This window comes from Haemaphysalis longicornis, unplaced genomic scaffold, assembly GCF_048455015.1.
Source record: "Haemaphysalis longicornis isolate Haplotype H1 unplaced genomic scaffold, Haemaphysalis longicornis Haplotype H1 scaffold_8, whole genome shotgun sequence".
NCBI classification, from domain to species: Eukaryota; Metazoa; Arthropoda; class Arachnida; order Ixodida; family Ixodidae; genus Haemaphysalis; species Haemaphysalis longicornis.
In genome coordinates, this window is record NW_027526445.1 from 71,501,144 (window position 1) to 71,527,827 (window position 26,684).

The 26,684-nt window shown below is 49.1% G+C and overlaps 2 protein-coding genes across 2 annotated transcripts; both read left to right on the forward strand.

Annotated features, from left to right (window-relative positions):
• The first annotated feature begins 396 nt into the window (after positions 1-396).
• Positions 397-15,655, forward strand: LOC144149966 (beta,beta-carotene 15,15'-dioxygenase-like). The gene is made up of 2 exons (XM_077681720.1): positions 397-1,715; positions 15,156-15,655. The coding sequence occupies exons 1-2, from the start codon at positions 627-629 to the stop codon at positions 15,615-15,617; spliced, it is 1,551 nt and encodes a 516-aa protein (XP_077537846.1). The 5' UTR covers positions 397-626; the 3' UTR covers positions 15,618-15,655.
• Positions 15,656-17,897: 2,242 nt separating this feature from the next.
• On the forward strand, positions 17,898-20,920 carry LOC144148339 (uncharacterized). Its single transcript, XM_077679888.1, has 3 exons — positions 17,898-18,015; positions 18,550-19,114; positions 19,528-20,920. The coding sequence occupies exons 1-3, from the start codon at positions 17,898-17,900 to the stop codon at positions 20,918-20,920; spliced, it is 2,076 nt and encodes a 691-aa protein (XP_077536014.1).
• The last annotated feature ends 5,764 nt before the right edge of the window (positions 20,921-26,684 follow it).

Sequence of the window (26,684 nt, forward strand, 5' to 3'; positions counted from 1 at the left end):
TGGAGATGTCCCGGGATTTTTAATGTGTATCGCAGGTCGTGAAAACTGGTATACGCAGTTGCGGCAATACCTGAAAACATACGTATTTAACGGTCGTGGTCTCCCCCAGAAGCTGTTCTTTAGAGTAAGGAGCAGGAAACTAAATACTATATCTCAGCACGCTTCCGAGTGTTTGAAGGCGGGCAAAGTATTCACGCAAGGGTGTGTACCCCGGTGGTGTCTCTTAGTGATGTCGGCTGGAAACACGTCGGGGTCAGTGCACGCATTTGCAAACAGCTTGCGATTGTTTGTGCGCGGTGTAAAAAAAAACTGCATGTACAAAATGATTGACGGGGTACCCCTTCGGTGATTTTTTACACACAATACATGCAAAAAACTCTGCGCGAAACTGATTGTCTGTCTGAACGGTTCCAGCAATTGGGACAGCTGCCATCCAGGCGACAGTGCACTCACCCAGTCTCTACGGAGCAGACGCAAGCTGTGACAGCCATTGTTCCCGGCTTTGAGAAGGTTCACTTCCCGCGTCCATCAACCTGAAGCAGTCGACGGCTTAAACAGCACCTACAACGCAGCTCCAGTAAACCCAAAGTAAGCGCAGAGGCAGGCACCGCAGCGGTTGCGACGACATGGAAGACGTTGCAAAAGAGGCTCCCCGTTCCGACTTCTCCTTCAGTGGACTTTATTCCCGCACTTCGACGAAAGAGTTTGAGGAGCCCGTGGAAGGAGTTGTAAGCGGAATAATTCCTGAATGGCTACGGGGCAACCTTGTCCGCAACGGCCCGGGTCAGGCCTCTGTCGGCGCGGACCGGTACAGGCACGCTTTCGACGGACTTGCGCTTCTGCGAGAGTTCACGCTGCGTGACGGCCGGGCGTGGTACCGGCACAGATTCCTGCGTAGCGAGACTCTACGCCGCAACCAACGCGCCGGAAGGATCGTGGTATCCGAGTTCGGCACCGCCGCGTTCCCGGACCCATGCGCTACGGCGTTCGAGCGCTTCGTCTCTTTCTTCTCACTGGAGGACTTCACAGACAACGCCTTGGTGAACGTGACCCCCTTTGGAGGAGAGCAGCTGTACGCAATGACCGAGTCGCCCTTTCTGCACAGAATCGACCCCGACACACTAGACACGCTGGGCAGGACGGACATCAGGGACGTAGTGGCTGTCCATACGATCACGGCACACCCGCTGGATTACGGTGGCTACACGTATCTCATAGGCAGTCGCTTTACGCCCCCGAGGCCCAAGTACGTGATCGTGCGCTTTCCCAAGAAGGACGGAGGGAGCGTTTCGTGCAGCAATTTGGAAGGTGGTCAGGTGATCGCCGAGGTGGCTATGCGGTCCAGGCTGTATCCCAGCTATATCCACAGCTTCGCCGTCACGGAGAAGTGGATTGTGCTCCTGGAGCAGTCGATGGTTATAAGCCTGCCACGGCTTCTTTGTTCAAAGCCCATGGGAGCACAAGGGTTCGTGAGCTGCATGAGCTTCGACCCCAACACGAATGTCCGCTTCCACCTGGTAGATCGCGATACAGGCGCCATCCAGCCTACGGTCATTGAGACTGCCCCATTCTTCGTCTTCCATCATGTCAACGCCTTCGAGCAGAACGACGGCCGAGAAGTCGTTGTAGATTTATGCGCTTTCGAGGACGGCGCCTTTATCAAGTCCATGCACTTCGAGCGGGCCGACCAGGACACACCGACACACTTCGCACAGGTGCGCAAAGCTTTCTTTACTCCCGCGCTTCTTGTACGCTTCATTTTTAATTCGGCCGCCACTGAAAGTTACCATCGAAATCCCAAGTCCATATGTTACCTGCAAGAGTCAAAATATTTTCATTTGCGCCTAATATACGCGATTACGCTTCAGCGAAATCCCAAAGTAGGATGTAGTTACCGTGTCATGTTTACATTTCTTCCGCGTTGGAATTTTCTCTTTGTATGGCAGTGTCGCTAGGGAAAGTGCATATTGAAGCGGTGGCTTAACCTCTCGAACAGATGAAGGTTTTTGGCAGGCTCCCCGACTTGTGCGGCTTTCCATAAGCATGGCATCTTCATATAGAAAGGGTATGTTCTTTATATGTATGGGTGTGGTGCTACCGTTAAGTTGAAACGCCCACCCAAATTTCATAGATATCAAGGGAAAAATAGGGGTGGGCGAATGTTCGGGTCAGGTGCGAAAAACTTCGAAAACTGGCCACATCGCCAACCAAAACAGCGAAGATATAAAGTAAAAAATAAAAGATATCAAGCAAAAGATATCAAGTAAGAAAAGCAAAAACCTTGCGTTGAAGAAAGCGATTCAGTCGCGGGCGTGTCGTTTCTGCTCATCCACCGCAGCTCCTCGAATACTGATTTGCCGTGAAAAACACGAGATGGGTGAACTTTCTCGTCAAGTGGTTAGAGACCGCATAGACACATGAATATATTTTCCGCCTTTATTTTGTTCACTTATCGTCGCTAAAGGCGTAGAACGATGCGTCGCTGTCGGAGTCAAACACGAGTTGCATTGCTTCGCCCACATTGCTGTCCCGAGCTTCGAGACCCCTCGTCGGTTCCGTACTCGCAGAGGCCAGGCGTTGGTTGAGCTCGTATTCAGAACCGCCATGGGTTGTCGAGACGCCGCAGCGCTTACGCGATGCCAAGACGGTATCTCCCCGCACATTGTTGTCCCCATCTACTACCTCTTCCTCCTTTTTTGCCAGTCAAACTGGACACGTTGCGCCTCTTTTGTTTGAAATCGAGACATAGGGGCTGTTTGCGGCCGAGGGACGTTTTCGAAGGTGTCGAAGCTAGCTCGATTTTAGGGGATGGGAGATCTTTCGGGCGCTTTAGCAAATTGAATATTGTAATTTTAAAGAGGCGGGGGGGGGGGGGGGTAGGATGGCCGAAGTTTTAAAGGGGGTGGCTGATCTAACCTCACTTGCTTATTCCTAGCCGTGGTAACGCGCTTTAGTGGAGACGCAACATTCCGTACTATGCGAAAAATAACCATCGTGGCATGACGGCAATCCTTGTTCTTCGCAGCAGATATGACCCGGGCTCAACGCCGGTCGCGGCAGCGTTTTTTACATCCCGCTACCTCAGAATTCGATACACACTGACGGAGGCTAAATCCAATTTAGCAGGTTTCCGCGCTATAAAAATTCCGATGGGTGAAAGGTAGAGTTTGTAACATGTTCCTCACGTGGAATGAATAGAACCCGGGCCCTACCGCATTCGGAACGACAAGCGCACTTCTAAAACATCATCACGCTATTATTCTTTTGTATACTGGTGGAAGTTTATGTACGGGTTCACTGGCCGAACAAAGAGCAATCAAGAAAATCAGGGTTGGGCTAATGCACACAAGCAACTGTCAATAAAACTAATGGCTGTTTCCCTATCAGCGCGTTCTAGCCGCAATTCAACCGCGGTCGTTCGAAAGCAGATAAACCCGCAAGCACGTTTGGTGCTTCATAGGCAAGCCTTGTTTGGCATAACGCTTGGCAATACGTTGTAATTATAATTTTTTTACGCTGTAATAGATGCATTAGAATTAAAGCTGCGACTACTTTTGTCAATACTCCGTATTCCTACCATTACTGCCTACCATTACGAAGGAATGCTCCCTACCACGAGCGGTAACTATCAAGTTCCTATGTATCAAACATACAAACTATTACAATATATGTGGTTATATTGGTCTCGATAGAGGGATGAATTAAGAAATCATCGACAATTGTTTATACCCAGCTTTCTCGCTCAAAATTCCGACCTCTCAGGAATCTAGCAAAACCACTTCACGAAAGTGATATTTAGCATAAAGCAAGAAGTCAACGTGGAGATGAACAATATAAAAGATCTTTTGGGGATTCTGAAAATTTTTGTGTAATTCGCTGTCAAATCTTACTCCCCATGCATTTGTATGGGATAGTTTGCATGGCTTTAGAGCTGAGTCGCGCAACGTGCAATACTTGAAAGTGTACACAAAGCAACTTTTCACCGCTAATATTGTCTGCGCAAAAATACTTTACATTTCGCTAAATACTACAGAGTAATCACTGTTGAGAGGACTGCCATGAGCGGGAAAGCTGCACATCGTATATATATAATGAAGCGGACGAATGTGCCAGCGAACGTTATGTTGGTTTATACCACGGGATATCAAGTGAAAAATACGTGATGGGCGCACATTCGGGCCTCACCGCCAAACAAAAATTTTGGAGATATCTAGTAAAAAGTCCGGACAGGTTCTGCCTCTTTTGTGCAACATCGACAACGGCGTGACTTGAAAAAATCACACCTGTGAATACAGCATTTTTTGTTCTTACCCTTCCATCCTCAATCCTGTCTGTATATTCGTTCGCCTGTAGCGCAAATAAAGCAGTCGATAGTTTAGTTTGAGCCTGTTTTGCGTTGTCCTGGACGTCCCTAGTATTCTTTGTATGTAACCAGACAGGCCATTCAAACATCAAGAAAGCATTATTTTATGTTCCAAGATAAAACGTGAGCGCTAGCGTCGGAAAGCGGAAATTCATCTTATATTACTGCGGGGCAAACGTTTCGATATTTTCATAACGTGACACATGTTGCTTTTCCTTGATGAGAATATATTAATAATAACAGTTTGTCATGTTTCTAAGTGACTCGGTGCGTGGGACTGTTTTTTAGCTGCTGTTTCAACATCTGTCCGGCAATTTGTTTTTGCATTAAGAAAAATGATGCTCGTGCTTTTGTTTATTAGCTCTCTTTGATGCATTGTGCTCTTTGTTCTCGTGGAAACACCCAATGTTTTTCTTACCAAATATGAAGAAATTACACGCGGAAACTACATGCTTCACTTACACTTGAAGTTAAACTTGGTGCTTGTGCGGCGGGCGGTTTCTTAGGGTGTTATATTCTTTCCACTTCCGAGCACTACGTTCGCTGTAATGTTTAAGTAATTGTAAGGATATCAGGGCCTCGATTGAGTTAGAAAAAGAAACCCGCGAAAAAGTCAGACGAGCATACCAACCGGTGCATTCATTCATTCCTTCATTCATGTTTTATTGCGTGTCCAATTCACCATACAGGCTCTTACATTGGTACACAAGTCAGATAGTAAAATGTGATGGCATGCATCGAGCAGACAATTTTCCATTTAAACGGCCTCGAAAAGAGAAACTGAGATTATACAAGATTAAAGCGGGAATTTGGCGGGTATGCAGTTAGCTATATAACAGCCATAGTAAGCTACTACATGTCGGATTGATTATCTTGGTTTAATGCGATGGCGTTGTTAGGCTTATTTTTCAAAATTTTCGTGGCTGTTCCGTGAACTATCAGCCGTGCTCATCAGGGGTCCGCGGAAGTACGTCATCGCTGCTCACCGGAACGTACGACTAAGGGCGGCAGATGCGAAGGCTACCCTGAATCTGGAATACGCGCAGCAGCAACTGAAATGGGAAAATGAGAACAATGATAGTACGGCTGTGATGAAAGGACAGATATGTGAATTCAGCTGGCACCGCGCCTTAAAAGTGAAGCTCTTTCGGTGGTAGAATGCTAAGCACACAGTCGCTAGTCGTGGCCGGGTCTGACGCCATCACACTGTAGCGGCTCTCTCATCGGAAGTGGTGTCCGGTACCAACATCGTCTCACCTAACAAAATGAAGGGGACAGATAATATTGTAAGTGTGTAAAAAACCAAGAAGAAGGCCCAGATTATGAGCACACATGAACTAAAGGTCATCCTAGTAGAAAATACCACCCATTGTATGACATTTATTTCCACAAACTTTCCAAATTACGTTTCGGATTTTCCGTGGCTCCGTCACCTCCGCACTGTGTGTATGGCAAAACGATTGTTGGCATCACGCAGCCAAGTTAAAAAATCATACCAAGAAATAGGTAGCGATGTCACCACAGAGAACACTCGCGCAAAATTATCAGCATGAACCTACTGAAAAATGGCAAAGCTGTTCTCACAATTACCAAAAATATAACATCTTTAGCGAATTGGGCCACATTGTACAACGCCTAGTCATGGGAGCAGTGGGAATGAGAAAAGAAACGATAAGATGCATGCAGGTACTGATTATAAGCCAGAATTTGTACAGGCTGCCGTACCATAAACTTACCCACGCCGATAAAACCAAATAAACGTCATCGTCAGGACAGTATACAAAACAGCCCTAAATTTAGTAAATTTCAATGTCAACGAAAGCGTCCCCAAATGGGTTCTTCAAAAAACCTTTGAAGAAATCACGGAAGCCACTCTCCTATAGTGCAAAGGAAGTGGCTCTCAAAAAGCAAATTGGGACGCCCACCGTTTGTAAGATAAGTGCCCCATTGAAAATAAAAACAGCTTCACGCCATGACGGACATGTCACCGATCCAGCGCCCTCCAATAAAAGCTGTACTTACTAAAATCATTACATCCAAACCTACACAATGACGTGCGACAAGCCAGGATGAACTCCCTTGGGGAAAGTGCCAAAACCATGCGAAGAGAGAAAAACCGACGCCGGGATGTACGAAAGTACTAAGGCAGCAACCGTTGCGGTCGACAATCCTGGCAATCTTTGTGACGGCATGACTGTGCCATACACGGGGACGAAAAAAACAGAAATTGAAACCTTCGTTTTGGTAATAAATCTAGCGAAACTGTCAAATGAAAGGCGAACTGTGAATATAGATTCTAGTTACAGCATTACAACCATCATTACAGACAGAATACCTGAACGCTTCGGAAAGTTTATACCCTCTGCAATGAAGGAAGTTCAAATTACATGGAAATCCGACGCGAGGGTCCGGAAGGGAACGAGGGAGCCGACCAAGAAGCGGTGGAACTCATTTTACGTGCTCCTTGCGACCACAACTATATCACACTCTCCTCGTCTAATCATACCGTAAAGTTCCGAAAGAACGCCCACCCAAACTACAGGGATATCAAATTAAAAATACGGAAAGGGCGAACATTCCGGTCAGGTGCGAAAAAACAAAAACAAAAAAGTGGCCGCACCACCAACCAAAAATTCTGGAGATATAAAAAAATTTACACCATCTTCCCGCGAGGGGAACCATGGGGTAGATGCGACGCATCGGGGGTTGCCGTTGCGTTTCCGTTATGTTAGCGATGTCAGCGTGTGGATTGCTGTTGTTGTGTATCCTATTTACGCAGCATGTTCACCCCGATGCGTCGCATCCACCCCATGGTTCCCCTCGCGGGAAGATGGTGTAAATTTTTAACCGAGCGCAAGCTGCGCGCTAACGCACAGCTGGCACGGCGACGGGAGCGAGCGCAGCCGAGCGCAAGCTGCGCGCTGACTACGCTGACGCACAGATGGCGCTGCGGTGAGAGCGGCGGAGCGCGCAGCTGCCGCGGCGTCGAGAATGGGGGAGGGATGCGGACTACGCTGCGACAACGACGCGGGACAAGGCGAGTTAAAGAGATGCGTTGCATCTAAAAAGCCGGGCAGCGTTTTGCCCCGTTTGTTCAAAATCTAGACACGGGGGTGTTCGCCGCCGCGGGACGTTTCCGCTGAGGGTGCTCCCCGAGCTTTCGAAGGCTTCGAAACTGGCGCGATTTTTTGGGTGGGCGATCTTTTTAATCTTTTAGTAAATCGAACATTTCATCCTTTTCAATATTGAGGGTGAGCAATGTTTCGGGGGAGGGCGTTCTCTCAGAACTTCACGGTCAGTAGGACGACTCCACTTCGTGTGCCTAGGAACACAATTCTTCACGTGACACCAGGCGGTCCCAACGCCGAAGAGTCGCAAGCTCTGTACGGGATGCTAATCAATTCATATCCTATTCCTATAATCTAGATGGGCGAAGATGTTTGGTAGGATACATTCTTCATTAACTTAAAAGTGTGCTAAATTCGGGGAACACGTACCTTCTTTCACAAAGCCTAGTCACGTTCAAGGGAACGTTACGCTCAGGGGAAAACAAATGAAACGTTCCATATTTCACTTCTATCGAGAGATTAGAAGCAGCTTTGACCAGCTTGTCCTTCAAGATCAGTGTGAGCTTATTGAAAATGCCGTCAATGAGCTGCTGCATCTGGGGCGGTGAACTTCGAGCACCCTCTATCCAAACTCCCACGATTTATTACTGAAGAAATGTTTTTTATTTCTATCGTTCTCTCTTTATCTCTCTCGTAGCAAAAACTAAGACGTTCAGACCGGCCACGGCATCCAGTATTAAGCCATTTGAAATACGAACACTGTCGCTTTCTCGCTCAAACTGACCAACACCGAACAGCCGCAATCTCACGCCCACATCGTAAGTCAAACAGCCTCAGATGGCGTCGGTTTTTTCTGTGCCACTGCCATTTAAAACCGTTGAGGCTACTGTGATTACCATCGCTGACCCTCAGTGGTTGGAAAGCATAAATCGAAAATGCATCAACTCATATTTCAAAACGGTTGCTCGGCATCAAAGTAGCATTATCACATCATGCATCTTAAGAACTAAACGTATATATCCCCTGCAACCTTTTATCTCACGCTTATGTAGCATCGCTTGCCCTCTCTTTGGAAATCGTGGCTAGTTTATAATGGTTTTAATCGCTGACAAGCTACATGGGGAGAGCGGTTGCCGCGTAAAGATTTCACAGCAGTATATAAATGGGCATAACACACCCTGAAATTCACGTGGAACATAAGTGAGGCGGGATTTTAAAATGACGAATTAAACAAAGATTGAAGCGTCACTACAAATAGTACGCGTAGAATAACTTAATGATAGCCACCCCCTACATCATTACCAGCTTTTAGCTAATGAGGTAGTGGGCTCGAACTTGGGGTCTAACTAAGCGCATTAAACGAAAGGAAAGGCCAACGGGACATCTAAAGAAGAATGCTAGGGGAACTTTTAGAATTACGAAAACAGCGTGGATTAGAGAATAAGCTCCGCCCGTGGGCATTCAAGTTCGAACTAAGTGAAGCAATTGGTGTTGGACAGGGCGCGTAATGTGGATGACGGACAACAGGTGGGCCATCCGTTCAACGCAACGGATACCAATTAACGACATGGGCACTGTATGACTGGATGGACGGATGAAGGAAAAAAAAACAAGAAGATCCGGGGCTAAGAAAGGACGCCGCAAACACACTATAGACGGGGCTGGAAGTCTTTGGGAGAGGCCTTCTTCCTGCCGTTGGCAGAGCAGGCTAATCATGATAATGATGAATCGTTCGCGAAGTGCTTGCAGCCTGTATGAGTCTTTTGTTTGCATCATTAAGCCCTTTTTGTAACAATATCATCCACGCATAACGTTAATTATGGCTCCATTTGATCTTAGTTGTTATTTTTAAGGCGAAGCTTTCGCTGTCTCACGGCTGCCGTCCATCGTTACGTAAAAAATGTACTGCAGGAAAGCCAACTTACACAACGAGTATATCAAGAAAAAAAAAGCTTCATGTTGTCGGAATCGAACTTGTGTCCCCCGCGTTATGATACCGACACCTATCTGACTGCGCCATTCCGACACGGTCGAAGCAGTTTCGATTATCGACTTTGACTCAGGTTGCATGCGTGCATGCGAAAAAGCTTCGCGATTTAACCATCTTTCTCTTAAAGGAGTAGTGACACCAAATTTTGACGCCAAAAATGATATAATTGGCTTCAGTAGTTTGTACAGATGCCTCACAGAAATTTTTGCAGCGATCCGAGGCCGGAATCACATCTAAAATCGATTTTGATTGTCCTGGCCGCGCGCTTCCACAAATCGGCAGCACTAGCGAAATCGCTTTCGGCGTGACGAAACATCGGCCTGCGTGTCTGGCCGGTTCAGGGTAACGTCATATAGTCGTTTTCGGAACCGGAAACGATATCCTGCGCTGCTGTTCTCGGTGGTATTCGTTTGGGCAGGAGACGTGGGCGTAGCTGTGTGAGCAATGCTTGTAAACGTTGCGTGTTCGACGTCTTTGCTCCTCAGTTCGTGGCCGGCGCATGGTGTTCCCTTGCACTGAAGCCGAAAACTGCGCGGTGTCGGCACCGCGCGGTGCGCGATGTCGACGGGCACCGCGGCGACGCGGCGGTGCGCGTCGCCGAGCTCGCTTAAGTAGTGCTATGGCAAGCTCGCGGAATGCGAAGTACTGCTCGTGGAAGCCTGTCCGAGCAAATCGACGACGACGCCAAGATGCATTATTTTCTACGCGACGACATGCAGCGCTAAACGTGGACTGAGTTCGTGCGCGCCGGCGGCCGCCAGAACTGTCGCCCAAGACAGCGGGCTCGCGCAGATGGCGCCATCTTTCGGCCGCTCGCCGCACCGCGGTGCCGGCAGTGCTGGGTCGGAGAGCCGAAGCTCTGCTTCCGGTCAGCGTAGGCTTACCATCGCGGCAAATATCTGAACGCCACTTTTAAATTCACCGCTGGTAACAACCACTAGCACAATTTTTCAACGCACTAACATCTACTTTCTCGCATGTGGAACTTCTTTTTCGCGATCAGATTGATTAGAAGAGTGGCGACAAACTGTTGCTATCACGGTCTGTGCCGGTTCGAGCCGCAGTGATATTAAAAAACGGACGAAGGCGAAGACATCGCCGGCCTAATCGCCTGGCCAAATAAAGTTGTTCTGTCTGTCGGGTGGCAGCGACTCATTCGAGTCTGACGATTCAGACGACATGTCGACTGCGCCGGCCAGTGCTGACCATGTGCAATCGTAGCAGACGATGCGGCGAACGTCCCTGACGTCACGGGTGAGACCGTGACGTAAGGCTGCCCCGCTTGCAGGCTGGCCTTCGAACGGCCATTTTCCCGCGCGGCGATCAAATTTCAAACTGGTTGCAATAAACCTGCTATAATTAATTCCGTGTTGGCGGCTGACGGCTTTCGGTTCGATTTTCGTAATTACTGGGCCAATACGTATTCTTTACAGCATAAAAACTTAAAGCGAGAAATTTCGTGTCAGTACTCCTTTAAAGGCCAACTGCAACGAAATATTCGGTCCTTTAAATGCACTGTTTTCCGGTAATATTGCTCTAAAAACTGCTAAGTGCGAAATGTGCGGGCCCAAATATGCGCCGCTAATTTGCAAAAGAAGATCAAACATTGCTATTTTGCATACCGAAAGTGGATGAAAGGGGGGCTGCTGTGGCCTGTCGGAATTGACGTTGGACGCAGGAATCGAGTGGGTGCGGCCGGCAGATTCTTCCGTGACTGCCTGCGAGAAGACGGTGCGCATTCGAGAGGTGTTTCAAGTACTAGTGCGTTTCTTCGGAAATTCTAAACATGCTCTAAACGAGGTTAGGAGGTGAGGGCAACTACTATGGTGTGAGCGGAATGTGAGGGGAGTGTGAGCAGATGAGACGCGGTTATGGTCGTTCGGTGAAGGGTAAACACAGGCATCGCGATGCGTCGTGCTGAGAACTAGGAAATAGGTATACAAACAGTAGTGTCGAGCGGTAGATGGGCTATCGCACAAGGCATATTGGCTGTGCTCATCGAATCACCTTGCAGTTGTGAGAAAAGAAAAGAAAACAAAAATTTACCGTGAGGAAAAGCGCCGAAACATGCCGCCTAGCGTGTTAAATTCGGTTTCATCGCATATTTTCAAAGTTCACGTACAGAAAGTTATATTATTATTTTTGTTTTTGTTAGCAAGGTGACCGCGCAAATACTTATAATGATGCCAGCGTTGTAAAATGAAGAAGAGGCGAAAGCACTTCAGTGTCTTAGCTGGCGTCGTGAAATAGCCACCGAGCACGATACTCAATGTTGCAGCCGTGTTTTTCACGTTCTGCCAAATGTAGCCCCCTTTTCCTTTTTGTTCTTACCGGTGAGCAAAATGTTTCCAACAGCGGCTAGTTTTTTTTTTCTTTTTTTAACGAAGTGGTTTGAACTGAATCAATTGCGTGCAGTGTGCCGCATAGCTGCCGTACAGTTGTACACGCCCTGAAAGGCCCCGACAGCAGCTTGTCGCCTCGAGTCGGCCGTGTGGAGAAAACTTCCACGACGAAGTTTGCGCGGCGCAAAATCTCTCGCGGCAGGACGCCGTTTGTTTGTCGGGCTGAACTACATGGAGCGATGACACGGCCCCCCGCCGCATCGCCTGTGGGTCGCTCTCCGTGGGGATAACGAGCCTCCATGACCGGAATAAACGGGCGTGTGAGTCAGGGGCGTTTCTTCTGTTGAAACAACCGTTTTCAGTTTGCAAAAACGTCAATGGTGGCAGAAATAAATGAGTGATGGTAAAAGTTGAACGGTAAAGAAAAGGAAGGAGGGGAGGGAGGATGCACGCGGGGAGATTTGAACTAGCGACCTACAGAACCTGAAACCGGCATTTTACCTTTTATCCAACTCAGCCTCTTGTTGTGGTTTCCACATGGTATTTATTGTACTTCAGACCAATGTTGTCCTCGTACAAAATACAGCATGTCAAACTAGGCCATCAATAAATACAGCGTGCCGCTTATGGTACAGTGTCTTGTGGTTTTCGTCGCGTTTGAGAGGCCCTTGCAGCTATACCGCTTGCTCCTCACCCGTCGATCGTACAGACGGTCTCCTATTGAGCCGCATTTATTTTATCTAATAAAAGCTATCGTGTAGACTATTTCGGCGTCCACAAGACATGGAAGTTGGGTCGCGACCCTGTTTCGCTTGCGGTTTGAGCCATCAGATTCGCGCAGACTTTACTCGTTGCAACCCCATGTTCCTCAAACGATCTCTGATTTAAAAATCCGTTTTGTCCTCCGCCGCACATCGGGCGGGCGCCGCCGGGCGTTGTTCGTCAACTTTTCGTTGCATATTCGCTCGATGTACTACTCTGGCCTGTACTCGCTCGCGTGCCGACGCGCCGACAGGCCGCGCCAACAGCGTATCGTCTCGCGTAGGCCGTTCTCGCATCTCGTGTAGGCCTTACCCGCGTCCCGCGTACTCGTAGGGTTGACCGAGATCCTGATGCCGCCGTAGTGACCACGAAATCAGCCGGTGAGCAGCTGCCGTATACTTTCTCGCGACGGCGTATCGCCTCGCGTCGACTAGCCCCGGCTCTCATCGAATTTGCTCTGTATCAGCAACCCAGAGCTTCTTCAGCCTCTCGCATTTCTGAAATCCGTGAAAGCAATTATTCACGCAAGAGGCACGAATTACGCTGCCCACTCGCGCGATGCCGCACTAAAAGGGCTACTGAGGAGAGACTACGGGAGCGACAGGGAGTTCTGGCTGCAACGTCACGAGGATGGCTTGGTGGACTAGTTAGTGATGCATATTAATAGGGTTACCAGCGCACGCAGACGGCGATGCGGAAGGAAGGAACGACAGGACAAGGCGCTGATATCGCCGGGCATTCCTGGTCGCCACGTTTGACGTCCTTCAACAAGGCGCGAGCCACTGATGTCAGCAAATGAGGCGAAAGCCCGCTGTCATCAGGCGAGTAACCTGGGCGCTGAAACCTTTTCTGCTGAATGGTTTCAAAAAGGAATTTTTAGGCAAGACTTGACGATGCCCCGTTTGACAAGTTTGGTGTGGTTGGAGGGAAAGGGAAGCAGTGATTTTGACTAACGTGGCTCGTACATCCAACACACGTGTTCCCCCGTAAAAGGCAGCTCAAGATCTAAGAACTTAAGCAAATCGTCTACTGGAACTTCGTGCGTCAACTCGAAAGGGTTCAGGCAGTCACTAAAAATAGCCAAAACATGGGCAACTGATGCACCACAGTTCAAGGCTTCACGATTAAAAACAATGAGGTAGTCATCGACATACCTAAAAACACGTTTTACTTTTAACTCCGCTAAGGCGTCCCTTAAAATACGATCATGAAAGGCTAAAAACAAGTCACTTAAAATAGGCGGGATACGTGACCCAGCGCAGATCCCATTTTTTGAATGAAGGTGCCCTCCTCCCAACAAATGAACGTAGATGTGAGGTAAAAGTTTAAAAGCTCCAAAAAGTTAGAGTCACCCTACCAGCAGAGTTGTGGAAGCCCCCTACACCGTGGTTGTCAATGGCGTTGCACCCGCCGCGGTGGCTCAGTGGCTAAGGCGTTGCGCTGCTGAGCATGAGGTCGCGGGTTCGATTCCCGGCCGCGGCGGCCGCTTTTCTGATGGAGGCGAAAAGCAAAAACACCCGTGTGTACGAGGTTTCGGCGCACGTTAAAGATCCCCAGGTGGTCGAAATTAATCCGGAGCCCTCCACTACGGCGCGCCTCATCGCCTGCGTTGCGTCAGCGCGTTAAACCCTACAATCAATCAATCAATCAATCAATGGCGTTGCATTTTGAACGCAAGTGAATAAAGGATGTGAATAAAAAAGGTCCTAAATATCAACAGAAAAAGCTATAAGACCTTCGTCGTTGGCTTTTAAAAAGTCTACTACTTCGTGGGAGTTCTTGATTATGTCATCAACCGTTAAAACCTTTAGTTTTTGCTCCTAGAACAGCGCAAGAGACTTTTGCAACACCCCATTCTCAGAGACAATATGGTACGAAATGGGAAGTCTGGTTTGTGGGATTTTGCTGAAAAGAATACCTTGAGGCTTACGCCTTCCTTGCTGGCTACAGATCGTGCGAGGGAGTCAAGCTTGATCTTTTCACACTGATGTACAGCGTCTCTTTTTACCCTTGGGAGCTTGACATAGTCACGTCTATTGAACAGGGTACTGATAGCACGAGTTGCCTTCGACTTATAGTCCTTAAGCGATAAAACCGCGATAAAGCCCCCTTCTCTGTCCGCTTGAACAATGGACAATTGGTTTTTTATTAAAACGTACACAGCACGACTCGCGGTGAGGCTACAGACACGCAGTTCTGTCTTCTGTAAGACGTCCACACCTCCGAGATGTACCTTTTTTTTTCGCTCTCTTCAGTGGCGGCACCCCCAACTCAGCGCCTTGTCCTGTCGTTCCTTCTTTTCGTGTCCCCGTCTGCGTGCGATGGTAACCCTCTTAATACGCAACGTCACATCCGGAAGTTCAGCGCAGTGGCGACCAGTTGCGGCGACACTCCGCTAGGTGCTGCGTCGGCTGCAGCCTCGGTGTTTTTAAACGGTTTTAATAAAAATACTGCCTATGTGTGTAGTTCAAAAGTAGGTCACATGACAGTTTAGTGGCGTTTACCACACGTTGAAGGAGAAGTTGCGGCAGTTAAATTTTCCTTGCAGTTGTCCTTTAAGAATGATTTTCTTGCTTTGGTGCTTTTCAAGTCTGTTACACCTTTCTGGTCTTCTTCTTCCCGGCATGCAGGTGCGCCGCTTTGTGCTGCGTCCCAGCGACAGCGGCTCCGATGCCTCGCCCGTGGTTGTGAAACCCGAGCGCTGTTTTTCCCACGCCGAACTGCGTGGAGACATGCCTCGCATCAACGATCTGTACAACGGCCGCCGCTACAAGCACGTCTACATGGTCAGCCAGGTGGAAGGCCGTGAGGACCAGGTGTTCCTGAGCAAGCTGGACGTGGACACTGGCCTTTGGCTCCGCTGGGAGAGACCAGGCTGGGTGCCTTCAGAGCCAGTGTTCGTCCCGAGGCCGGGTGGCGAGGACGAGGACGATGGCGTAGTGCTCAGCTCACTGGTCAATGTTGCTGACGAACAACGGCTAGCGCTGGTGGTGATCGACGCGAAAACATTCCGCGATGTGGCCTCGGTGGAGTTTGAAACTGGCTGCGAAATCCCGGCAGATTTCCACGGCTGCTTCCTTTTCTCGCACTGACCGCGCATCGAAAATAAAGATTATTTTAAAGTTTCCAATGTGCACTTGTGGTTCCTGGAAGGGGACAAAGAAACTAACGAATATGTTTCCACCATGATTCGATGTACCTTAGATACGGGGTTCAGGACTGTTTAAAACTTCTTACAAGGTGATTCAAACTAAAACAGGGACAAGCGACCTACTCACGACATGTTTGGATGCAACGTTTTGCTCATGCAAAGTCTAGAGGGTAGGGTGGATGAATGAAAATAGGCAAGCCTGTCAGTTTTAGTTTTGTCGAGGGCACTACAGGTAATTTAGTTTCGGCCGGAAAAAATTCGTACGGAATGCAGGTGTAGCGAAATTTTCGAGTATTTGAGACTTATGTTTGGGCATCTAACTGTGAAAGGTACAGTTTAACCAATTTGTTTACACGAATTAATGGTGACGGTCCCAGACTAGAAGCTCGTTATCAGGTTTCCGTTTTGTTGTGGGCAACATGACCCTTTTTTGCGCACTGCATTTCACGTAAGGCCAGTGCGGGCGTTGCCCGAACTTGGGCGTCGTCAAGAAACATGCCGAGAGGCCGTTACAGATACTTTAAGTGTCCGTTACGTTTTTAACAGCACAGTTTATTATAGAAAATGTAGCTACTGTAACACAGCAAAAAGTATACAGGGTGATCAAAATTAAGTCGACAGGTTTTTTGAAAATTAGGCGCTTATATTAACGTGAATTCCATCTCTGCAGTGAAGTTAGGCACCCAGGGGGCTAATTATTAGATGATAATTGTAGGAACTTCTTCCTCTTCGTACATAAGCAGAAGACGCTGATCATCATCATCTTCACCAGCACGGACCGAGCGGTGGCACGCACTCGCGCTCCACGCGACCTTGTTCCATTAAAGCCCTCATTCTCATCAGACGTGCGTTCCCGGCTCTCTCTCGACGGCTTGGCAGCCGGAGGACCTCGAGGTCCATTACATGGTGCCGGAAACCCGGGATCTCGCGACAAGGCCTACCTCATCGACGCCCGGAGCCGCGCAAGCCCTTTGAACCGACGCGGCGCCGGCGACCTTGGCCCCAGAATCCCCGGCCGCCAGCTGACTGCCATGGAACGGCTATTCCGACGTCGCCAGAGCCTCCGCTCTCAGCTGGACGGCGTAATTGTCGAAGCGGAAGCAGCGCTGCGAGGGCAGCCAGGACTTTCGGCGTCCGAGGTGAGCGTTCTGCTTGAGCGAATCGAAGCACTCCACCTGCAGATCAGGAAGCTCGACGACCGTATTTTCGACGAAACGCCAGACGACCTGCTGGATAATGAGACGTCGGACGCTGGGAGATACGGCGATAAGGTCGTGAACACGACAGCGACCCTGTGTTTTGAGCTGCAGAACGCCCTTGCATCCAGACTGCCCACACGACCGATGAGCTGCCCTACTCCGGCCACCAGCAAGTCTAAGCTGCCCCAGCTTGACTTAATCAAGTTTGACGGGAACCGGAAGAACTGGCAGCGTTTCTGGATGCAGTTTTCATCGGCTGTGCACAACAACAGCGAGCTGAGCACTGCGGACAAATTTAACTATTTGAACACCCTTGTGACCGGAGCAGCCGCGTCAGCCATCTCTGGGCTTCAGGCCAGCGAGGAGTGCTACAAGGACACAGTCGACATCCTGAAGAAGCGCTTCGGAGACGAAAGAATCATCGTCCAAGATCATCTCAGAAGCCTTCTGGACCTGAAACCGGTTTCGTCGTCGACCAACACACAGCAACTTCGACGTCTCTACGATCAGATACAGGTGCATGTACGAAGTCTGAAGGCCCTTGGCACCAGTCCCGCTAATTACTGCTTGATGCTACGGGAGGTTCTCTTTAGAACGCTACCGCCCGGCATGGTCTTGAAGTACCACGAACTCTTCAAGTCACCGACGTGTACTTCAACGACATCCAGCTCGACTCAAGCCGTAGTTGACCAACAGAACGAGACGGCACAACCCGAACAAGAACTCCAGCAGCTTCTCGACTTTTTCGACCATCAAGTTCGGTGTCGAGAAGTTGTGGAGCGCCAAGCAGCTGTGACAACCCCGGACGTCGCCGAAACACCACAAGAGCCACCTGGACAATAGAGACTCCGAAACGTACACAGCGTATCGGCTCTGCATAACTCGGCGAACAACCCTCAACGTTGCTTGTTCTGCCAGTCCGTGGAGAATCGTTCCGAGATTTGCGACAGCGACGAATGGAGCCTAAAACGGAAGAAGCAGCTGCTCATCAAGGAAGGTCGATGCTTCCGGTGCATCAAGAAATGGCACACGGCGAAAGTCTGCCGAGGCCGACTGCGGTGCGACAAGTGCCCCAGAAGGCATGCCACTACCATGTGCGCGCCAGACGCCTCAAGCAGAAACGAAGTGACCTCTACGCCCGTTAGCCTAGTTTCTCGTCAAACTGGCCCCATGGACCTGCTTCAGACTTTGACCGCGACAGTCAAAGGCTCTGCGTCATCGGGGCGCTACCGGATCCTCTTTGACGGCGGAAGCCAACGCAGTTTTATTACTGCCGATGCGTCACAGAAACTAGGCTGCGAATTCCTGGAAGAGGAGACTTTAACTGTGGGTGTATTTGGAGGCCAGAAAACGAGAAAAACAATGAGAAAAGTACGTCTCCTCATCGTTTCCGAAAACACAGAAAGGCCCGTGCACATCGAGGCACTTGAAGTAGATGCTATATGCAACGAGCATATACCCGTGCCAGATGACCAAGTCATCAAGACGATGGAAGCAATGCGTTTAGACACACGGGCACTCTGCGCACGAGGTTTCGAAGAAACCAAGATAACGATCCTGATTGGCTCGGACCACTACTGGGATCTGGTAACCGGCAACGTGAAGCCAGTGACGACGAAGCTCAAGGCAGTGGAAACGTTGCTAGGCTGACTGTTCAAGGCCCGCTGCCGTTAGGAGCTAATGTCACGCACTGTGCTAACGTTGTCGTGCTACGAGCGTCCGTGGAAGCCAACGAGGTCTCGGAAGTCCTTAACCGTTTCTGGGACTTTGAAAGCATCGGCGTCAAGTGCGAGGACGAACGAAGTTCCGAAAACGATCTGGTCATTACCAAGTTTGAGGAAACAATCAAAAAGACGAACGAACGGTACGAGGTCGCGCTTCCGTGGAAACCAAGAGTTGACTTGGCGGATAACCTTGCTGTGGCAGCGAAGCGGCTCCACATCCTAATGAAAAAACTAGGAAAAGACGCCAGCCTCATGGAGAGGTATGACGCTACCATTAGAACGTACCTGGAAGAAGGATCCGCTGAAAGGGTACCACCGACGGAAAACGTCCCTCGCGGGCGCTTGTATTACATGCCCCACCGAGCAGTGATCCGCGAAGACCGTTCTACGACGAAAGTGCGAATCGTGTTTGACGCATCATCCCATGAAAATGGTGCGAAGTCGCTTAACGAGAACTTGGAAGCTGGCCCGAACCTGAACCCCGACGTCGTGACCCTTCTACTGCGTTTCCGAAGGTACAAGGTAGCAATGACCGCTGACGTCGAGAAAGCATTTCTGCAGATTCTCCTACGTGAAGACGACAGAGATGCTCTGAGATTTCTCTGGTTTAAGACATTGCCTCAAGCGGGTCGACCGTTACCAGAGCAGAAAATCTGGAGAATGACTCGCGTTCCTTTCGGGGCCACTTCAAGTCCTTTTTTGTTGACAGCTACATTGAAGCACCATTTTCGGCGATGCGAAAAGAAATATCCGTCGACAGCCCGTCTGCTTCAGGAATCCATGTACATGGATGACCTTCTCATTGGAGCTGATAACAGTGCAGAAGCCATGAAAATGCACGAGGAGATCGTTGAAATTTTTCGTGCTGCGTCCATGAATATCCGGAAGTGGGTGAGCAACGATCCGCATGTTGCTGCTTCTTTTGAAGAGAAAATAACTGCCCAGGAAAAGGTGCTTTGTCCTCCGTCAGGGACGACGAAAGTTCTAGGGATACGGACACGTTCTCCTTCAAGAACAACATCCTTCTGCACTTCATACAGCAACACGAAGTGACAAAACGATTCGTTCTTCAAGCTATCGCAAGGGTGTATGACCCACTGGGTTTTCTATCGCCCTTCCTTATCAAAGCCAAGATCCTGCTGCAAGACATCTGGCGAGAAAACCTTGACTGGGAAGACCCCCTACCATATCGGCTGCGAAGCATATGGCCCAAGTGGGCCGAAGAAGTAGCCCTACTGCACGATGTAGTCATCCCAAGATTTTTAGGCGCCGGAAGGGATGGCCAGAACCGCACATCCAACCTTCACGTCTTTGCAGACGCAAGCGAGTCGGCTTATGGAGCCGTGGTCTACCTAACCATTCACGATGCCAGCGGCAGTGCTCGGACAGTCCTTCTCTTTGCAAAGACGAGAGTTGCACCACTGAAAACGGTTACGCTAGCACGACTTGAATTGATGTCGGCGATAATAGCGGCACGTATCTACAGCTACATTACGAAGAACTGCGAACTCGACATCGAAGAAGTTACGTTTTGGTCAGACTCGCAGATTGCCCTCTGCTGGATTAGAAAAGATCCGTCGACATGGAAAACATTCGTGCGGAACAGGGTGCAAGAGATCCGGAACCTGACGGATTACACACGTTGGCGCTTCTGTCCAGGAAGGGAAAACCCAGCCGACCTTCTGAAAAGAGGCATCTCGGCTGACCTGCTAAAGCGATCGCACCTGTGGTGGCACGGTCCAGACTGGCTCACTGACCCAGATCTGTGGCCAGAAATAATTCCAGAAGGTGGACAACTAGACGCACCCGAGCAGGTGGCAACGACCGGTGCTCACGCCGTGAATACGACTATTTTGGTGCCACCGGTGATCGACACTGAACGCTTCAGCTCATTGTCCAAGTTACTCCGCGTCACAGCATGGGTACTTCGTTACGTGAAGAACCTGAAACAAGAGGATAAAGTGACCGGGCCTCTGACCACCGAAGAAGTACAGAATGCGGAGCATTACCTCATTCGCGTGGAACAGCAGCTGCACTTTGATGTCGAGGTGAAGTGCATCGCAACCAAGAAACCTCTTCCGTCGCACAGTAAAATCAAGGAGTTGCGACTCTTAGTCGATGACGACGGTTTGTTGCGAGTTCGAGGAAGGGTGCTCGCTAGCGACACATACGGAGCCCAGGTCCCCATACTCCTACCGAAGGACACGCACTTTACACATCTCATGATCCAGCACGCCCATGTGCAAGTCCTACATGGAGGAGTACGAGACACCCTGACCCAAGTTCGCAGAGGTTCTGGATTCCACGCGCCCGACAACTAGTAAAAAAGACTATCGGACGCTGTTTCGTCTGTCAACGGCTGCAGTCCAAGCCCATAGTGCAAGACACACCTCCGCTGCCCAAAGACAGAACAACCGAAGCTTTTCCTTTCTCCGTAAGCTGGGTTGATTTTGCTGGGCCCTTGTACATCAAAAGCAGAGCTCAAGGACGGGCATATATTGTTCTGTTCACTTGTGCCGTCACAAGGGCTGTTCATCTAGAGCTCGTGGAAGACCTAACAACAGAAAACTTCATCTGCGCCTTGCGGAGGTTCGTGTCCCGACGGGGATTGTGTAAAACCCTCTACAGCGACAACGCACGAACTTTTGTGCGGGCTTCGAAAGAGCTTCAAAGGCTATGGAAAGCTATCAGACACCCCGATGTCCTTACATTTTTTACGACGTTTAGAATACAGTGGAAATTTATCTGCCCAAGTTCTCCTTGGTGGGGTGGTTTCTACGAGAGACTGATCCGATCTATCAAGATGTGCTTAAAGAAAATGTTGGGCAGGTACCTAGTATGTTACACGGAATTGGAGACACTTTTAACCGAAGTGGAGGCTGTATTGAACTCTCGGCCCCTGACCTACGTATTTAACGACGTAAACGAACCGTGCCCACTATCTCCGTCAAGCTTTCTTGTGGGGAGGAAGTTTACGGCGTTGCCACCGTACGAAGCCGTGGAGAACCCCAACAAATCGGCTGACCAGCTGCGAATCATTTGGCGGAAGAGAGAAGATGACCTAAAAGCGTTTTGGACCCGCTGGTCTAAGGAATATTTGAGTGAGCTCAAAAACTTTTCCGTCAACCAGGTCAAGGGGGTCAATTCATTGAAGGAAGGAAACGTGGTTCTCGTCAGCGAAAAGCAACGTCCAAGGCAGATGTGGACTCTTGCAAGGATTCAAGAACTTCATCGCGGGCGTGATGGCAAAGTCCGTTCCTGCTCCTTACACTTGCCTTGTGGAAAGACAGTCGACCGTCCCGTTCAACTCTTATACCCCTTGGAAGCCAACTAGCGTCATCTGTCGGCGGGGGAGAATGTAGGAACTTCTTCCTCTTCGTACATAAGCAGAAGACACTGATCATCATCATCTTCACCAGCACGGACCGAGCGGTGGCACGCGCTCGCGCTCCACGCGACCTTGTTCCATTAAAGCCCTCATTCTCATCAGACGTGCGCTCTCGGCTCTCTCTCGACGGCTTGGCAGCCGGAGGACCTCGAGGTCCATTACAATAATTATTGATGCCGGTGGCTTAACTAACTAAAATTGAACAATTAACTTTTTAGTGGCTGCAGTAAGCAGGCATCTTTATATTGAAAAGTTGTACGCAATCGTCTTCCTATGTAGTTTTATTCGGCAAAATTCTTCTAGCGCATTCGTACTCCGAGATAACGAACTGCGAAGTTTAATTGCCATTCGCATGATTACGCATGCAAGACAGTGAAGACCGATGGCGATGTTTATTGGCCTCCATAGCATTTGGAGCTCTCGCATGACCTCGCTCCACAACGATGTAGGAAGACGTGCCTTTGAATGGGTGATGATAACTGGCTTCCACAGTATTTTATGCTCGCGCATGTCGCGACTACGAACCGGTGCGGAAAGTGCAGCCGATGGAACAGAGCTTCGGAAAAAGAATATGCAGATTTATCGAACTGCAAAAACCGGGGGTCCACCTTTTTGAGTAACTTCAAAGGGTTAACCACCAGACGAACTACAGGAATTAGGACGATAAAGCCGGCTGACTGTTCGGTTAGATACAAAGAAACATATTTGATTTGTAAGTACATTTCGATTCTGTCTTGCTGAAAGCTACCCAAAAAACAGGCAAAAACGCTGCTGTACGTCCAGACCACGGAGGACAGGTCTTTCAAGGTACGTTTAAAGCTGCTCACGTGCTTTGAATACGGCCACGTGGCCTGGACCTGCAGCAATCTGTTCGCGCGGCCGACGCGTCAGAGGTTCAGGGAAAGCGTAACCTAATTTGTTGAAGTGCAGAAAGCGAAGGTACCCGTTCTTAGTTGGCTTCCAGCGATGGCACACCTGCACACACTTAACAAAATTTCAACCCAGAGGCGGCCCACTTTTGGGTTGGTGCGTGGAGACCTGTTTCGTTCGTATTGTTTTGTTGTGTTGTGTCGAGTGCTATGCAAGAAACAGACAATAAAAAGTTCGGGAGAGATGCTTAGGACTGCTTACGTGTAGAAATGTGAAAACGTTGCGACGGGTTCAGAGCACCCACCCAGTTCCCCGTTGGGCGCTCGCGCTGTACTAAAAAACCAAACATCGCCACGCCGGGCAGGTATCAACGTGTGCTATTCCCGAGAAACGGTGCCTGAGCACCCCCGCTATTCGAAATTGCACCGTTGCCGCTGCAGAGGTAACCTTGCTTTAGATACCACGGTTGTCGACGTAGACGGCGACGACGGTCATCCTTCGCGTTTGATGAGGCATTCAAAGCCTTCGCCTACTTTTAGGTCACAGAGAACACTCTTTCGACGAACAGTTAAAGCTATTACGTGCTCTGAATGCGACCATATCACTGCTCTCTCAGCGATACTTCACTGTTACGTCTCGTGTTGTCATGTGGTTTCATGAAAGCCCCACAAGAGAGATTTCTAGCTTTCCAGTATGATGTTCCGGATAGTAGTCTGGCTTGTCGTACACCCACCCGTGGGGATAGCCAAAATACGATAACAGCTGCGCTAATTACCTGAGACAGACGATTTCTTTACATTTTGCTACGATGTCAACTTACAGACACACTATTCTCACACCCACCTAGGGAGATTTGCCAGTGAAGATGACAGTTGCCGTTAGAGGCTGACGCCAATTAACCAATTCCTGTTGCCCTTGTGCGAGCTCATTCGAAGCACATAAGCATATCTGACGGACACCAGAAACTTTTATTGCCCTCGGAAATCACCAGAAGTTTCTTTTGGGCACCCGACCTAGAAAAACCGACTTCGTTTATTTCGGGGTATTTCCCTGACATTACAGGGGTGCTAAAGCTAGTTCACGATATCCATTTTGCTTAAAAAAGATGGTGGGAGCCCCGTGCTAGGGTATGTATACCCGCTACTATCGTTCACGGCGTCTCTTACCAGAGACCTCTGTGCAGGCATGAATTCGGGCTCTGCAGTTCAACGGCTTTCTGTTTCCAAGTCAGTGCAGACCAGGCAGTTACGGTGCGATGCATATCTTTAATTAATAGAGGCGATAGCCCCCTCTCTGCGACTAAACTGACATAAAAGTTACTTTACCACCCTCAAGTACGAAAACTGTGGAGAAGTGATCTAAGGGAGAATTTTCCCAATTCAAATTCTGGGAAAACAAAGGGTAGAATTGCTGAGGCCAAACTCAAGATTAAGCATTAGAAACCAAAATGCTACCAGCTAGGCCACAGAGGCTGAAACGCCAGTTCCGCTTAAGGGGGATTCACACGGCGGACATATTCGCAGCCGGACTGCTGATGTTGTTTGATGTAAGCCAACGGTCCGGTTCAAAAAAGAAATCACACGGAGAATAAAGCGAGCTGCCGACAGCGTGGAGGGACGGAACATACTCTCCACGCATGTACGGTTTGTGCCCGGCGATAGCGCAACACATTCAAGGGTAATCGTAAAGGTGGAGGCCGACAAAAGGGGTCGTCACGGGTTAATAGCTTCAGCGTTGGCCGAGCTCTAAGAGGATGAGACGCGAGTATTTGGATGGGCAGAAGTTTCTCTCGAAGGAGGTAATTGACAACAACCCTGAGCCCTGAGGAATACCGGACGCTGGTCTGAGTGAGCCACGTACTATTTCATCAACTTCTGGTACAACTTGCCCCGGGGAGTGCTCGCCAGAACACCGGGATGGGAAGGTTAATTGATCTGGCGGCATGTCTAGAGGCCACACTACGCTACCTCCCTAGAGGTAAATGTTTCATGCTCGTATTTTCAAGAACTGCCCAACTTTCCGATCCTAAGGCCAACAAACTTGTTAGTGCACCCTAAAGATTTGCAGGTAAAGAAACGTCATTACTGTAAATATAAGTCGCATCTCAACCTACCCTTCGCACTTCAGATAATAATAATGCAGGGGTAAAACAAGGTTCTTCATTGCACGAGCAGTTGAGATTAACGTTGCCTTATTTCTCAGTCGAGTCTTACCACTCCCTTAGCCGCCAGTTACGGCTTGGACATTCGAGTGTAAACAACATCATCCACAAGACTTCTGCAGAAATCTAACCTGAGCTGAAAGGCGGATGTTTGAGTTTTCTGAAGACCGAAGAAGAACCGAGAGAAGTGATGACTGCGTTTGAGAATAATTGGAATTTTGTTGCGTTGGTGCTGTGGACGGCAAGCACGCATGCATTACCAAGGTGAAACAGTAGGGCTCCGTTTCAGTGTTATTTTATGCCGGTCGTGGATGCCAGTTACAAGTTTCTGTACATCGATGTTGGAGCAACAGGATCGGAAGGAAACGCCGGAGTTTCGCATACCACACCACTGCGGGGCGCGATCCTTGAGAGCAATACTGGTCTCCCAGAACAAGTGAAAGTGGTTAGTGCACCCGACGTGCTGCTGCCTTCTGTAATGGTGGGGATGGTGCATTCCCCATCAAGATAAAAACCTCCTGATGCCTTACGGGGCCACCATCCTCACTCAAGAGCATAGAATATTTAATTACAGGTAATTTCTGGAACCACCGGCTTAGACCACAGTGATTTGTGTTCACAAGGACGGGTGTAGCCATATGTAGCGCATGCAACTTTCGTTATGTCTAGATGCGCTAAATTTAGCGCTAGTTTCAAGGCTCTCCTGGTCGCTTCAGCATGAACAGAATAAAAAGTACGCCATAAATCGAGCGGTATTTAGCTCAGTTTCTCTGTGCAATGTTGAGAAATTAAGAGCTTACGTATTACCCCTCCTCTAAAATACCGCTTTCCAGGGCCTCTAAGGGTACTTGGAATACAAAAAGCTGATCAGGTTCATAAACAGGTTTTTTCTCTTTCCAGGATGTCCAGGGCACGGCGTGTAGTTTAAAAAATGGCCGCGTGTCTGCTCCTTTCGTTGCAAATGTCGTCGAAAGGCGATAGTCGACTGACGCTCCTGCCAAGTAAAGGCCTCTCTTCTCTTTCCCGCTCACCTCTCATGCTGTTCCTTTCCGGTCTCGCTCCTCCCAAGAGAACACGTCAGAGGTTTGCTCAAGTCAATTTAAATTTACCGCGTTCTGCTGCTCCAAGTCGGGTGTTTCCATGCCAGCGCTGCCGTACGGCGAAGACGCGCGTGAATTGAGGCACCCTACTACAACATTTATAGAACCTCGATGCCCAACTGCACGAGCGTTCTAAGCGGAACGTGGATCCCATCTAGTGAAACCCTTCGTTGCTATTGCCGTTTGATTTCTTAAATGCCGTCAGGAGGTAGCTCTGGCGGCAGCAGGTGACGGCTTCCTGCCATTGATGTAGTGTTTTATTCTCTATCGCAAAAACCAAGCATTCATGATTTTTTTAACAAAGAAACACTGCAAATAGCAGTTATGTATTGATTTTCTACCTTATATTTCCGTAATGTCTTGTTATTGTACAGCAATGTTGACAAGTATGAATATAACACTCTGGACTTAGACGTTCAGATCTGGCTGGGAGCATATAAGACTATGGTGCAGATTTTATTTCACTTCAGCCAGGTGGCTGAATCGAGTCAGAGACAGACAGACAGACAGACAGATAGACAGACCAAACTTTCTGCGTTTTAGTAGCCCAAAAAAGGCTACCGTTT